The 16404-nt window shown below is 40.1% G+C and overlaps 1 protein-coding gene and 1 long non-coding RNA gene across 5 annotated transcripts; one reads left to right on the plus strand and one right to left on the minus strand.

The window, feature by feature from the left end:
• Window positions 1-101: 101 nt before the first annotated feature.
• COQ10B (coenzyme Q10B) lies at window positions 102-15754 on the plus strand. Of its 4 annotated transcripts, none has more exons than XM_053947055.1 (6): window positions 102-473; window positions 4068-4321; window positions 8921-9067; window positions 10529-10721; window positions 12884-12985; window positions 15541-15754. In XM_053947055.1, the coding sequence occupies exons 2-6, from the start codon at window positions 4317-4319 to the stop codon at window positions 15706-15708; spliced, it is 615 nt and encodes a 204-aa protein (XP_053803030.1). In that variant the 5' UTR covers window positions 102-473; window positions 4068-4316; the 3' UTR covers window positions 15709-15754. The 4 variants fall into 4 exon arrangements, with proteins under 4 accessions (XP_053803030.1, XP_053803031.1, XP_053803029.1 ...); XM_053947056.1 differs by lacking the exon at window positions 102-473 and adding an exon at window positions 1171-1243; XM_053947054.1 differs by lacking the exons at window positions 102-473; window positions 4068-4321 and adding an exon at window positions 5476-5592.
• LOC128790390 (uncharacterized) lies at window positions 6471-8943 on the minus strand. Its single transcript, XR_008431734.1, has 3 exons — window positions 8857-8943; window positions 6783-6909; window positions 6471-6545 (listed from the first exon to the last, which is right to left on the minus strand). It is a non-coding gene; the product is annotated as an uncharacterized LOC128790390 (long non-coding RNA).
• Window positions 15755-16404: the final 650 nt, after the last annotated feature.

Here is a 16404-nt window from a genome sequence, read left to right on the forward strand (position 1 = left end):
CCAGCCAATGGCCGTGCGGAGAGAGGCGGGGGCGCGCGCTGGGCCCGGCCCGCCGTGAGGGAGCTTCCGGTGAGGGAGCGGGGAATGGAAGCGCCAAATATGGGAGTGACTCCTGAAAACTTCCTTCCCACAGCCGCTGAGGGCTGGCCCCGCTGGGATTTGGACGCTCAGCCCTGTTTGCCAAAGTGCTTGATTTGCGTTTCATCCGGTCAGGGTAACTGGCTCAGTGCCAACAGGCGGATCGCTAGATATCAGAATAAAGCAGATATATATTTATTACTACAAGATGGGGGTTAACCGGATTCCAGCCCTTCAGGCCGGTCAAGTCTGTTCAGTATTTTAGTAAGGGCTCGAAAGAGGGAAGGGTAGTTGTGTTTACGAAATTGGCAGATGACACCAAACTGGCAGGTGGAAGAAGGAATTGAGAATTACCTTACATTGATTCATACGTGGAATAATCTAAGATCACAGAGGTAAGCTTCAACAACAAAAAGCAGAAGTTACTACAAATTGGAATTTTAAGTCACTATATGAATTTAAAATGGGAAAAATGGTCAGAAACTGATGACATGGGAAATCAAAGCTATACGGTTATCTGTAGCAATATGCTGCTGCAGTGGAATTAAGCCTTACTCCAGGCCATTAAAAATTGTGTCACGTACAAAACCTGAAAAGCAATTTACTTTGCTCAGTCAAAGCCACTGACGGTGTTCAACAGAGACTTGGGCAAACTCAATATAGTCTAGAAGAGACAAGGAACAATCAGATGTTTATGAACATGACCTAAGTGGGGATGTAAACAAATTGTTCAGCTGTTCTGCAATAACTGACCTCACACCACTTCCACATTTAATTTGGGAGTTACTAACTTTTTTTCCCCAGGTGATATACACACATTTCAGCATCACCATCTATTGTATACTTAATAACTAAATAGGATTGATTCTGTCCACATGCAAAGCCCTGGGAACTCTCCCTTACAGTCAAGTGTTGTGAACAAGCTAGTTTTTTATTGTCTCAACTTTAAGTAGTAGTAAAATACCAAGGCTGGCTATGCAACCTAGGTACAAAGTTCATGATTGCTTAATGATACAGCATATCAATGATATTTCATAACACAGTGTAATATGTAAACTTCTATAGTTTATTTATTATTGTGTGGTTTTATTGTACACCTGCTAAGTCCCTAATCTCCTCAGAAGCCTTTGCAACAAGTGAAGTCAACTTGAGAACTTTCCATCAGGTAAAATGCATAAACTATTTCTGAAAAGGGTGATAAATGCATGATGGCAAAACCCATATTGACTCTTCACTAATCACTCCCCTTATGTAAACTGGTGGTTCATATTATGGCTTTTTGAGAGTTGTCATAAAGAAAATAATGTGAAGCTCATGTTTTTGTGTTAATATGTGTATTTGATTGACTAACTGATCTAAATATCTGTCAGTCTTTGCTTTGTGTTGATTGGTTTGCAGGAGTTTGCTGAACGGTTCTGCTTTTAATAATTTACTAACTACATGTACTCAAATGTTAAGAGTGACTGTCACTTGAAGGTGCACAAAGTCTTCTGTTCTTTATTCTTAGCATTATTAAACTCACATTCTGCATTTCTAGAAAGATGCACTTGCACATACTCATAGGCTACAAAAGGAGATATTTACCAAGCTGCCCAGAGACATGTGACAGTAGGGTAGAGGCAAAATAATTCCCTACTGCAAGAATTTAATGCATGTAACTATTTTAAGTAAATGTCACATGCTCAGATTCGCTATGAAGATCAATTTGCAGTAACTTTCTCTCCTTTCTTCAGCCTGACTTCCAGTTTATGTTAAGCAGAACAGTTACAATATTTAATTTCTTCTGTTATTAAGCAGACCTGAGCTAGGGATGACGTCTCAAGGAACACTTTAAAGTCATCATTCTGGAATGTGCCATTTCACACATAAAAGAGACTTACATGTTGTGACTGCTAACAGAAATTGTGCTGTGATGAAACAATAAGAAAACTGCCTTTTGCTCGTGTCTCTTCCCTGCTTTTCCACCAAATTCTGTATGCTGCCCAGGTTCTTTTTGGCTGCCTGTCAAATCCCTGAATATGTACTTTTGCCTCCTGAACATTAACTCCATCACACAGCTTCCACAGGATACAGACAAGGCTGTTACTTAGTGGTTTACCAGCCCTACTGAGTTCCCATCCTTTCTCACACATTCAAGTGAACACAGACTTCACAGAGATTCCTGTATGGATTTGAAACATTGGATTTAAAAGCCCTCAAGCTTTGCAGATCAGGAATCACACCTAAGTAACAGACCTTCAAGGTCCCGCTTTATGTAAGATTCAGGTCCAATTTCACAGGCAGCTTAAGCTGTCACCAGCTGGCACTGCTGCTGAAAGAAATATCCAGACTCTTTGCCTGTCCTTGTCTGACCCCATCTATTGTGCCAGCAGAACTTTCTGGCACTGGTTCACTCAAAGAAGGCAGGCTTTTGACTACACCCTTGTGCTGCTGCTTCCAAAAGTAACTTTTTATTTGTATTCATTTCCTCCCCCACCCATGCTGTAAAGAGCTGTACAATGAGCTGACATTAGCAAAATGCTACAAACCTGGGCTAAACTCCTAGTCCTTCATTCTGCCCAAGTCTGTGCTTAACTTCATGTGCCAGGGACAGTTCACTGACATTCATGTGTCTATTAAAGGGCAGAAGTTCTTAAAACAAAGAGAGGAAATATTTAACTGTAGCAGCTATGTTTCAACTCTGTAGAAACTTCTCAAACAATATGAGCAAGAAAAAAATACCACAAAATAAAATCTCTTCCAGTCCCATTTTTGTTTCTGATGTCAAAAAGAAATAATGTAGAAAGTGACAAATTTTTTGTCACTGGAAAGCCAGTGAGTTAAAAAATACACATAGGAAGATAAGCTTTTTGGAGGATTTCAAATGAGGGCTGCTTTGTGTTCTGCAGGATGTGCATAACCTGAACACAAACAATTTGTGTCACTGCTGGTAAGGGTGGGCTGAGGAACATAAATCAAAGATGGGATGGGACTGTCATCTGTGCTGCCACAGTCCTGTGGGCTCCCCTGAGGGAGTCTGAGGGTGTTTTTGTAGATTTTCTGCCAAGAGGAACCAGGCTTCAGGCCCTGTGTCCCAGCTAGCGCAGTCCCCAGGGCTGGCAGGGCAGGGTGGTTGGGTAAGGGCTGCTGCACTCACGGCCCTCCCCACGCAGCAATCCTCCCCCAGCCTGCCCGAGCTGAGCCCGGGGGCTGCACGGTTTGGTGCAGATCATGTTCTTCCTGAGCAGTTTAATAAATACAGACAGTACTGTTTTGGAAGTGGGACAGAGTAAAAACAGAGCCAGATTTCAAAACTGGCTGTGAACAAATATGCGCTGAGATTTAAACCATTTTTGGATTTTTTGGTCCACCAAAACCTTATGAAGATCAAACAAGTGTAATCCTTTACACAACATGTTTACAGCCAAATACTTCAATTATTACTAACACCAAGTTCACTGGTGCTATATGAAATATAAGAAAATGTAAGTGATTTTATATCCTGATGAATCATCTATGTTTGTAGATCATTTTTCCCAACCTACATGTATAACTGTGAGATATTTTGAGATCTTTCAAAGGCAAGTATTATTCAAAACTCATTTATAAACAGGAACACAATGACTATATTTTTACTTTCCTCAGCATATCTCTGGCTGCCTAAGGAACATACTAAACCAGCTGCTCTTTTCACTCATCTGTAGGAATAGAGCTTTTTTTACATGGAGATATGCTCTCCTCCTCATCAAAGATTGACTCTTTGCCCACTGAAAGGTCTCCTTAAAATTATTAATTGTTTTTAAAAATATAAACCTCATAATCAGAATTTACACCTAACCTTCTAATGATGGTAGTATTATAAAAAAATAACATTTAGGAAAAAAACAACCTGTGTGGTCCTACAGTACATCTCTTTCTAGTGTATCAGAAATCTTGCATCCCTCTGGTGTTAAGGATTAATTTGGGCCACTCTTCCTGTCAAAGTTAGTAAATGCAGCACTCTCTTCCAGCAACAGGTATCAAGCAAGGTTTAAGAACTTTAATCCTGAGCCTACCAGAGAAAACAAAAAAGGCAAAAACTCCTCAAAGTGCCTTAAACATCCATCACCTTGGACTTCTTGATGCCTGACTCTTCAATTATTCTAAACACTGAAAGACATCAGTCTTTGTAAGAGGCAATTCCTGATCCACTGAGCAAGCTAGAACAACAGACACAGAATCCAGCAAATAACAGCACTCATGGAAGTTGCAAAACACAGATGAGGTTAGTAATAATGGTTACAGGAGGGGAGGACAGCATAGGACTGGGGCTTTGTTTGTTTTTCTGGCTTTGCAGTTTGTTTTTCACCTGCACTGGAGAACATGGGTTTTTACTGATTTCTGTTTTTCATCAAGTTAATAGAGATATGCTGCAGAACAGCTTATCTGGAAAACCCCATACCCTGAGGTGGTAAAGTAAAAGCTGCTCCACTGAGTCTCTGTCATCCAAATTGGTGGTGTGATTATTTAATGATGAGTGGTTTTGCTAATGGCAAGGACGCTGGGATAATTAAAAGGATCAATTTTCTGAGGACGATATGTTGTAGGTTTATATAATTGAACTGTTATTTTTGTCCAGAAATCGTCTCACTTCTTAATGCATTCAGCATTCAACAGCTTTAACTAAAATTGCTTCATTTACATTGTAAATGGGTGGGAATGGGTTCCTCCCGTAGCTGAAGGAACATTGCTGGCAGTGTATCCAGGCTGGTTTTCTAGTGCATACAGTCCAGACACAACTCAAGTTCAGGACGTGAAAATACCAATCTTAGTTCAAGATTCCCACTCAAGACTATACCTGGTACTAAATTTAAAAAAGCCAACCCAAACTATTTTATGGAAATAGATTTTGCAGTCTTACCTTTTAACAATTTCTGTGTAACACATATTACACAAAATATGAAAAGTGCGGTGAGTTAAACAGTAGGTCTCCAATCGCAGAGTAACTGTAAAACACGCTTTCCTTGCGAGAACCTGTATTTGAAAGGTGCATTACGAGAAAGCGTTAACTAATCATTTCTTTGTCTCAAGTTGTGGTCAGAGGGTGCTCTGTGATTACAAACAGGTCTGTGGCCGTACTGTTAAGCTGCTGCTGACTGTAACCCTGAGCACGCAGCGAGCAGAGGCGGGATGAGCACCAGCGACTCCTCCCGCGGACCCGCCGGGTCAGGCGCGCTGTGGGGGACGGACACGGGGACAGACACGGGGACAGACACGCGGACGGCCACGGGGACGAAGCCGCTCCCGCCGCTCGGGGGGGGGGGCGCTGGCCGCACTCAAGCCCAATTATGGCCGCGGGCGGGGCTCGCGCGCCGCCGGGCCAATCAGGCGGAGCGCCGCGGCCGCGCGCGCTGTCCCGTGACCGCGCGCCCCCGCAGCCAGGGCGGGCCAGCTCCGCGCCGCGACAGGGGCGACAGGCGGCGACAGCAGCGCGGCCGGGATGGCGCGGAGCGGCGCGGCTCTCGGCAGGGCGCTGGCCGGAGGGGCCGCCGCCAGGTACGCGGGGCGAGGCGCGGATACCGCGGGCGTGACGGAAGGGGCCGGTTGCCCAGTTAGAAACTCGCCTCCTCTTTGCCGGAGACAGTGGCAGAGTTGTGAGCGATCCGTCAAAGGATTTAAAAACTGAGGAAGCGCACGGATGTTTTCCGCTTCAGATAACGCAACAAGTTCCTTCTCACCTGAGCATGTATAGGGCTGGCTGCAAAAGCTTGAGAAAAACACTGTGCTTTGGTGAAGAGTTAACCTTTCTACTGAAAGAAAAAAGAACAAGCAGATGAGAGAGTGTGATTTGAAAATCTTAGTGTAAAAGGTTCACCTGCTACCACTGTTTTGGCAGTGCTGCTGTGTCTCTTTATCAAACTCTGTCATCCTCATAAAAACTGTCAAAAAGTGAAACAGAAATTGGTTCATGATGTCACATTTCATGCAGTCATTTGACAAAACTGTTAACTGTGCAGCGGTAAAATGTAACATTGGACCACATTTTTACTCTATATTCTTTCTGGTATAATCTTAGCGTTGTGTTTGCAATATTAAATTTGTTCAGTCCTGGTCAACAAAATTGTTCTTTTAAAGAGTAATTTATTAGAGTCTCCAGGGCAAAATCAATTGCTGGAAGGGTGTTTGGTATAAGGAAACCCATTAAGTAACTGCTTGCAAACTCAGTTTAAAAATGTTTCTAGGGGAAGCTGCAAGGATTTTGGCAGCTGTTTTTAAGCAAGCACAACTTGGATCAAACCCAGTGCTGTGCTACCTGAAGCCTTGGAGCTGGGGATGCTTCACTCCTGCAGTTGTCCCCGGAATGCACGCTGCCAGCTCAGCAGAACCTCACTGTGCTCAGTAGCAGGCTTCAAGGGCTCAGGTGGTAAATTAGTCTCATGTGCTTATTCAGCCTGAGATGCTAATGAGGACACTTGCAGGTACACTCATTTTTTTTGTGATACAAACAGCTGTTGGCAAAGAATTTGAATGGGATTAACTTGTGTCTCACAGACCATAAAGTCAGGTATCACTAACCTGATGAAAATATCAGTAAACACATTTGCCCTGGCATGCTCCTGGCACTAATTTCAATGTTTACACTGAGGAGTTAAGAGAGCCATTTTTTAAAAAAAGTTAACCTTCAGGCTTAGAAAATTGTGTAGTTATAAAATTTTTTTTTAAATCACAGAATATGGATCACTTACACGTGCATGTCATTCTCCAGAAATGCTTCCTTTTCAGGCCATGGGAGTTGGGTGGTGTTGTGATCAGTCCTCAAGTGCTCAGGGAGAAAGCAGTGAGTGGCAGGAATGAGTAGAGATGGTTCTCTCACTGCAGGAGATAAATACAGAGGTGGCAGGTGTGTCTGAATTCTAGAATGGACTTAGTTTTTCTTCAGTGGCCCAAGTCAGGTTCACAAAAATGCATGACAGTCATGGAAACCTAGGGATTTCTTAAGGAGATCTGCTTTCCTGACCTGGACCCAGCCCAGCACATTCTCACAGCATCTGTTCTTCAGATAAAATTGGGAGAGGGATGGAGACTCACCATACTTACTAGCATTATAACCTCTTAAGCTTGCCTTCCTTGAATGGCAAGGACATAGTCTTTCAGCAGCTGAGAGATTATTTGTAAGGATTGTTTTTCAGCCCTGTGGCTGAAACAAGTTCAGATAAAACTGCATGAAACAATAGACTGGCACAGCATTACAGTAAAAAACAAACCAAGAGACAAACCCTGGTTACTGGTTTGGACTGTGTCCTGTACGTAGCCCCAGATAATGGAATTTAAATCAGCTGTGCAGAATGAGGTCTGCTCAAACATTTAAACACCTTCTGTGAATCTGGTTGAGGCAGCTACAATGTGACTGGCACTCTTCCAGCATTCCTGTCAAAGCTTTTCCTTAGCAGTCTTCTATGGTCTGTCTGGAAAAAAACAGACTTTGTCCACATCCCTTGAGATACTGTTACAAACATTCTCAGAGTTGTCTAAAGGCTTTTAAAGTAGGCCTATCCTTTCTTAATTTTGACAAAATACTTCTGTCTCATTTTAGTTTCTTTTCAACTGCAGTGATTACAGCGTGTTTTCAGGCATCATGTCCCAGTTGCATAGTTGGTTTTTAAAAAGTCTGTACATATTGTTTCTAACCAGCTGCTAATGATGATTCTTTTCCTCTAAACTCTACCAGTTTGTTATTTACCTGACTCCTACTACAGTGACCATATAAGCTGATGCACTCAGTCATGGGTAACTACTGTATTTCATTAGAATTCTAAATTATGCTGATTTTTTAAAGAACATAATGCTAATTTTAATTAAATTTAATTCAACATTGGTGACTGATTTGGTATTTGGTAAAAAAAAAAAAAAAAGGCCATGTACCTGTTCATTGTGTCTAAAAATAGCCAGTAAAACAGCCAACCAAACCCCAAAGAAGCCTAGCTCTAAGTAAAAGAGGTTGGCTCCATTTTTAACCATGTGAATCCAGAAGTACAGTCCTGATTATATAGTTAGAGGAAGATCAATAGAAGACCTGGGTTACTCGTTAGCTTATGTTTGTAGAGTCACTGTGGGCAAATAGTGGCATTTTTACTTTCCTGAAATTCAGAGCTTCTGAGGCAGCATTTTGCATCTTGACTGACCTGATCTGAGCAAAATCAGTGATTTAGCAGAACTGTTAAACACAGTGAATATTTGTTAGATTTTAGTGTAGATGTTCACAGAGAAAACCGAGGTGCAGTCTCAGAGTTACTAGTACTTTTAAAGCTAATTTGTTAAGTCTTACTTATGAAAACACTGCATCCAAGGTTCTGGTGATATTTTCTGAAGGAAATGTTGAAAGCTGGGTAAACAAAGCACTTTCTGAAAGGACTTCCAAAATGAAATTGTCTTTTTAAGAGAAGGGCAGCAGCAGAGGGATTATAGCAGAGTTCAGCTTTCTGTTTCCAAGTGAAACCTTCTCTGCTTTGTGTATGCCAAAAGGGTAAAGCATTCAAACTATGCCTCGTTTTTGCTATTGAGAAAGCATGTTCTGCAGACTAAGTGCATGTGAGACTTGAAGAGAACTCAAGCTGCCATGCAGCCAGCGGTTAATGAGGCCCTTTGTATTTAACTCTGCCAGTTACTTCTGTCGTGACTGGGGGCTATTTTTACTTTCTCTTAGGGAAAAAAAAAAAGGTGCCCCTTGTGTTTTTGACAGTTTATATATTGTTACAAGCCTTGCTTTTTCCATCTGGCTGACAGTTTCTGTAATGTTATACAAGAGACGGTTTTTCTTACCTGAATGCATTGTTATTTATTTTGCTGATATGAAACACATCTAAAAGCATTTTCCCTGTTTCAGGCACTTGGCTTCTTGTGGTATTCTGATGACCAGAACTTCTCCTTTGCAAACATCTGTAATGAGCCATACTGTTTCAAGAAATTTCTTCAATGTTGCTGCACCACTAATAAATAAAAGAAAAGAATATTCTGAAAGAAGAATTATAGGGTTGGTATAAAACTGTGGAAAGATACTTTAAATGCTTATTGCTTTTGTATTTGCTGTAATTAATCCAAAACACTAGTAGTTCAAAAGACTGAGTATCCCTGAAGACACATGTCCCTAAGACTGTGGGAACCTAGAAAGGAGTTTTGACTTTCAGAATTTGTAGAGATTAGGTTTACCAGTCTGAAAGTTAATATTAAAAAAAGTAGGAACACAAAGCCCTTGGCCCATAGCAAGAAACAGCAGAAATAACTGTTCTTTCCATGACAAAACAAAACCAACCTTGAAATGGAGAATTTAATCTAGTAAGAATTTAATCTAGTAACATGTGAATAAATCAACAGGTGTGAAAACCCTGTTCCATTCTCTCCCAAACACATGCTAATGTCTGCACTTACATTATATTACACTTCTCAAGATTTTCTTATTTCTTTGAAAGAAGGAAAATAATTAGTTCTGTGATGAAGAAACTTCACACAGAAAAAGATTTTGAAACCTTATTTGCCTTAGAGCTAGTGGGAAAATCCTAGTTCATTTAATGATACTGGGATTTGCCCAGTCTCTGGTCCACAACAGTATGAACTGTTTATTAGCTTTTTTTTTTTTTTTTTTAACTATACTTAACAATCCTTTTTGTGATAGTTCTTGAACTGCAACAGGTCTTGCCTAGCTACTTAAAAAGGGCTTTTGTCCAATAGTCCTCACTGCTAAGTACTGTTGAACATATGCTTCATTTTAAAGGAAATTAAGCACATACTTAATCCCACCTGTTTCAGAGTCAGAATGAAAAATTAAAAACTATAGGTATGTAATACTTTGTCATGCTACAGCAGAATCAGCTAAAATGTTGCCTTAATAGTGTTTCATCTGATTTCAATATCCTCTCTGAGCAGGGGTGTTCGACAAAAAGAGGTCCAGAGGTCCCTTCCAACATCAGCCATTCTGTGATGCTGGAAGGTTTTTCTATTGTATCTGGTTTTTAATTAAGCTTTTTTATTTGGGCTAAAATAAGGAAGGTGGTGCTCCTCTGTTTAAACCTTATAAAATATAGTACTTGAGTTTTGGTACACCTTGTCTTGGGAGCCATGAAGTGTGAAATTCTTTTTGGTGGAATCTCCAATATCTGCCTAAATGAAGACACAGCTGTGCTGGAAAAAAGGTTTCCATTTGAAGAGTATGCATGTTTTACTTGATATTGCAGAAAGTAGCAGGGACTAGGTTCATTATTCACTAAAGTTACTGCTGGATGATGTGATAATTTGCTTCTTTATGCAAAAGCAATTACCAGTGTATTACTTTTCTTTCCTCTTAATTAGCAAAGCTGCATTTTCAATTTCCAAATCAGTGGTAATGACTATGTCCACCTTTCAACTGCCTATGCCATGTATACCATCTTTGAAACTTTTTAATACTAATTTGAAGTGAAATACCTTGTAACTGTAATGTTCATGTGTCCATTTCCAGGTATTCCATGCAGGAAATGTATGAAGTTGTTGCTGTTGTGGAGAATTACAAACTCTTTGTTCCTTGGTGTAAAAAGTCAGACATACTCTCGAGGCGCTCTGGGTACTGCAAAGCACAGCTAGAAATAGGATTCCCTCCTGTAGTAGAGAGATACACATCAATTGTAACCCTAGTGAGACCACATTTAGTTAAGGTAATTGCATTTTTCTTTTCTCCTAACTATAATTTTCCTTAACTTTTGTTTGCTGAAATTTGAATATTCCAGGAACATCTTGCTTCAAAACAAAATCGATGCTGGAAGTTCTTTGTGTAGCTCAAAACTTGTGTTGCTTTTCTTTAAAGACTTTAGATAAACTGGGGAGAATTTGAATGTGTTTTAAAACAACCTGCCACATGAGGGGGGAGAAGAAATACTTTTTAATTTGTCTTTATTGGCAAAGCTGGCAGACACTTAATGAAGATATTAACATTTTTGCTTGGGCTTTTTGTTTTTTCTTTTTCTTTTTTGTTTTGTTTTTTGTTGTTTGTTTTTTAATTTTGTCCAACCCCCTCTGAGTGCAAAATAAGTACTCAGTTAAAAGTTATCTGACAACTCTAACTTCTGATGCCTTAATGAACTTGCTGCCATTACTTTTCTTCTCACAATTTTAACTAGCTGATATGAAAAGCCTAAAAAAAAGACTAAGCTTCAGTACAATGTCCTGAAGAGATGGTTATTCAATACACTGATGAGAAGAAAGAAGTCTGGATTTAAAGTCAAATTTTTTACAATTAATTTGTTCAGAAGAGAAGCAGTTACATTTTTCCTTTCAGCTTTCAAGAGCAATAATTAAGAGAAAAGTAGAAAAGTGTCAAGGAAAACATTTAAAATGATGTCTGAATCTTCTATTTGTTTGCCTTATATGTTCAAATCTGTTTTGGTAAAGAATGGCTCAGAAGAGATTCCTTATAGCAAAATTGCCTCTCCTTGGTGGATCCTGATTGGTTTGGAATAATTAGTGGAAGTTACAGCATTTGATTGTTGTTCAAGATAACTGTTTGAAAATCCTATTTCACTGTTCTTTTCTAGGCTTCCTAATAAGAGACACTTAACAGAAAATGAGTTTCTGAAGTACAGGGGAGATGTAAATTGGAAAAGGAATATGCAAAATGCCCTTTATTCAATATCCTTACTGATTCTGGAAAGGAAAAAAAATTCTCCCTTTATTAAATAAAATTGAGCAGCTATAATGGAAAATCTGTGACTTGCACGCAGAGCTTTCCTTTTCTCCAGTTTCCTGAGAAGACAGGCTTTTTTCTTTCACACAGCTATCAGATTGGCTTACCAACTCTTTTTCCTTCTTAATTCACTCAAAAGAAGCATTCTTGTCTCAGAAAAAAAAAAACACAAAAGTGGTGAGGAAAGCCATTTCTTCAGATTTCCTCCCCAGAGGAAGGAAAATCATTAGCCTTTTCTCTGCTGCAATTGCTTTTCCTAGAGGTTTACATTATGTCCACAGAACTGCAGGAACATTTCTAGGGAAGTGGTTGTGTGCTTGCACCATTTCACTGTCCTCTCAAGTAATTCCAGGCAAAGGAACCTTATGTGGTCCTCAGGCACAAAATGGGAATGGGTTTGTTGCTGAAGGTTTTCCCTGTTTTAGGGCTTAAACAATGGAAAAATCACATTGTAACAGCAGGTTTTGCTGAGGGGGAAAGCATGGAGTGAGTTTGCTACTTTAAGACTGGGAGTAAGGGGAATACAGTGGCAGTTTTCCCATTTTTCCTGCTGTTTTGATAGCAGCAGGGAGAAGCAGGCCCAGCTCTTTGTATCTAATCTTCCCTCTATTCCTTCCCTTTCTGATGTAGAAGTAGCAAGGCCATGTATTATCTCATTCCTAGAAAGAGAAATGTAGGTGTTTTTGGTGCTGGTGATTAGTCTGAGATGAGTCACTTTACCACAGCTTTCCAAGCCAAGCAACACCTATTCCCTGGGGGCAGTCAGTTGGAGCAGAGCTCCTTGGGGTAACAATAAGAACTTGTAAAAAAATGACCTGGAAAAAAGTTACAGAAATTTTCTCTACAAATTACAAGCCAATTGATGTTATGTATTTGAATGTTCTATGCATCATGCCACAGATCTGTTTTATGACACTCGACAGACCATTTTTACCTCTGCCTTGGAAGGACTTCAATTATTTTGCCTTAATTGACAAATTTGCATATAGAATTTCATGCTGGCTGTGCTGTAAGAACAGGTTTAACTATGCCACGACCATCACTGTTTAACAAAATGCAAACATAACCTACAGTAATACCTGTTTGTCACATTTGTAAAAGCCTAATTGTAGCTTGATTTTCAAAACTTTATTTTAGGCATCATGCACAGATGGAAAACTCTTTAATCACTTGGAAACAGTGTGGCGTTTGAGCCCTGGTATCCCTGGTTATCCAAGGACATGTACATTGGATTTTTCAGTAAGTATGGTAATTAAAACTACCACATGCTAGGAGCAGCACATAGAAACACTTATCTTCAACTGAGGGGGCTTTTTAAAATTACTGTACTACTTCTTTAAACACTTATACACACAAAACAAGTTAGCTTTAGTCAATTCTGTCCAAAAAATATTTCACAAACTTTACTGCTGGAAACCACTTCAGTATCCTTCACAAAAAACAGCCTTCTGTGAGGTGTCTATGTATCATGAAACAGTCTAGGACAGGCACCTCTCACCCTACAGTTTTAAACACATTGAAGTTTTTAGACAGTCCAATGCAGGAGAAATGCTAAATATACTTTGCTATTTTCTTTAATCACTCTGCAATCTAAATGCTCTTGGTACCTGGAAGTCAGTGTTCTTCCACCTGTCCTGTTTGGGCTGCAGTTTGGTCAGTTTAATTTCCTGTCTTCCAGTTTTCCTCTGTCATGTATTTTAAGCCTTACTCCTTCCTTCTAGTACAAGTGTAATAGATTTTTGCTGTCTCTAATCTATGATGGGATATCACTGCAGCCCAAAACTATTGCTCTTTAATCCAGTACCCGATTTAACCCAATTTCACTCCCAGAAAAGCTGTTTCCATTCAAGTTACTGCTTTTCCACGTTGTCTGGTTTGTCTGCCATCACATTTTTTCTTGCATTTTATAACAAAGTGTATAACAAAGCATTAAACTGGAGGTTGTAACAGGCTGCAAAAGTACATAGAGCTGGGTTAATCCTGCTGCCATCTGCTGGAATACTCTGCTTTGAAAATTATCTTCAGTGAATATGAAAAAGCTTTTGGAGTATTTTTAAACTAGCACATTAACCTCCTTGGGTTATTAACGTTCAGCTTATTACTGTATTGCACTTCATACAGTTCAACAGTAAAAATTAATATACAGGTGCTCAAAGAACTGCATTTTTTAATGGTTTGCATGTTATGTGCTCATGTTATTTGTATTTCTTTAGGCAAATAAGTGTCAGTTCTTTCTTGTATGCTAACATATATAAGCTATCTCTTTACCCAAGCCATAAATCAGTTTAAAACCTTGAATTAAACAACTATTTAAAGCCTGCAATCTAACTACAGGCTCTATGAGAAAACAGCACCACACCTCCACAAACCAAAGCCACATTTTGACATTTCAGGTCAAGAACTTCAGTTAAAGGGAATCAAAACTAAACTGGATTGTGGACATTTTCATTTTCTTGGGGGAACACTATCAACACATCTTACTGCTTACTCTGTTTTGAGGCAGCAAAGAAAGCCAGTGCAGTTGGCTGAGCTTAACCTCTGCCAGTTACTGCCCTGCTGCTCCTTGCCTCTGGGCACGTGCAGGGAGGGATGATAAGCATTTCACAACAAACTCCTCAAAATAGGCCCTGCAATTACAGATATTCCAGAGAAACCTTTGATTTCAAGAATGCTTGTTTGCTTTAGAAAATGTTGAGTTTTGGGCTAGGCTGGTTCCCACAAGCTGCTGTATCCTGTTGTGCCAGCCTGATTCTAGGAGATATCCACATACAGCAGGGAACTTTCCTACTTTGGCTTCACCTCTGAAATGATTTGGCTCATAGACTGAAGCACACCACCATTTTTACCACCTGCAAACTTCATTAATGTATACCATACCTTAAGATTGACATAATTGCTGAACATGATGCCAGACTCAACGTCCCCACTGTGCAGAACTCTCAGACTCTCAGACTTGCAAGAGGCACGTTAATTTTATTGATGCTTGAGGTCAAGCAAATGTAAATGAAGCTACGCTTGGCTCATGGGCCAAGCTGTTTAATTACTTCTGTGCTACTGCTTTGCAGTTAACATCCATTGCTCATAAGGAACTGGGGAGAAGCTGTATTTGCTCCTTGTGGCATTAAATCTGCTGATTTTTTGGGAATAACAAAAATTACTTAACTCTCAATCCTTTTCATTGACTTACTGGTGTCAGGTCAGGAGTGGGAGCTGTTAAGGTGGGAGATGTGACACAGAAACCAAATATGTAATTTTAGTCATTAAACTGCTTGCTTGAACCTACCATAACTACTGCCACCAACAAGGAAAGCCTGATTTAAAATATTGGTATTTAATAGGTAACTCTTTCAAGTTGCTTTTAAGTTTCTTGGGCATGCTCCAGCTTACCTGTTGTTAGTCTGCTCTCTTGCCATGCAGGATTTTCTTCAGACAACTTCTGTCCCTCAAGTGAATTCTGTGCACAAAATAACAGTTATTGTTTGTCAGTAGTTTTTCATTACCCCAAACCTCTTTCGTAATGAACCATTTATTAAAGAAAAGACAGTTTAGGTTTACTTTACTTCAGAGAACTGAATGTGAGAGGATTTGCTTAATGGAAAAGCCCATAAGTACAGTCCTTAGACCAAGGAAAATGGATTTCCTTCTCAGCCACATTCACCTATTCCTCAATTTTAACTGTTCTACAACTTATTTGCAGCCTTCACTGGAAATTCTTTAATAGAATTATCTATTTGTAACAGCATTTTACAACAGTATATATAGGAAAAATAATTATCTTTTATTTTCTTAAACAGATTTCTTTTGAATTTCGTTCACTTCTACACTCAAAACTTGCTACACTATTTTTTGATGAAGTTGTAAAGCAGATGGTTGCTGCCTTTGAAAGAAGAGCATCCAAACTCCATGGCCCAGAAACCAGCATCCCTCGGGAGCTGATGCTGCATGAAGTTCATCAGACATAAAGGAACCCTGTAACAACCTCAGCTATAAACTTGTTTGTACACTTCATTTGTACAAAGTGCCGTGCTCCTCCTTTGGGGCATCTATTTTTTATCTGAGCTTGGGTGTGATCTTACACTGTGCCAGACACACCTGCTCAGACAGACACAGAATGTTCAAAAGCTGCAATCAAGTGCAGCTTAAAGCCTTATCAGTAACAGACACCTGGCAGCTCCTGTAACCCGGGCTATCTCAGCTGCCGTTTAACACCAAATGGCTCCTGGAATCACAGCCCAAGCTCAGCCTTAGCCAGGCTCCTGGGGTTTTTCAGCACTGTAACTTATTAACTCAGCTTTGTGGGAATGTAACTTCAGAGCATCAACTCAGCCAGCTCTGCCCAACCAGAGGCCAACTGACATACTGGCTTCCTAGAAAATGGCACAGTTTGGCAACCGTTGAGGAGTGGTGCTTTGAATTCAAATGAATGGCAAAGGTAAGTCAGGGATCTCCAGTTACTCCTAGAGTGACCAGCAACTGCTCTAGAACTTCCCTTGTTTTGGGGGTGAAATGCTTAAGGAGTACTGTAATCTGAGTGCAGCAGTCTCAGCTACAGTCAGTGGTTCCCAGCCTGGAATTTGTAGTACATTTGGCAGGCTGAACTTGCCCTTGCCACTCCTTCCCTGGTACACACTGCACTTTGGTTACCTCCATCTCACCTA

This window comes from Vidua chalybeata, chromosome 7, assembly GCF_026979565.1.
Source record: "Vidua chalybeata isolate OUT-0048 chromosome 7, bVidCha1 merged haplotype, whole genome shotgun sequence".
NCBI lineage: Eukaryota > Metazoa > Chordata > Aves > Passeriformes > Viduidae > Vidua > Vidua chalybeata.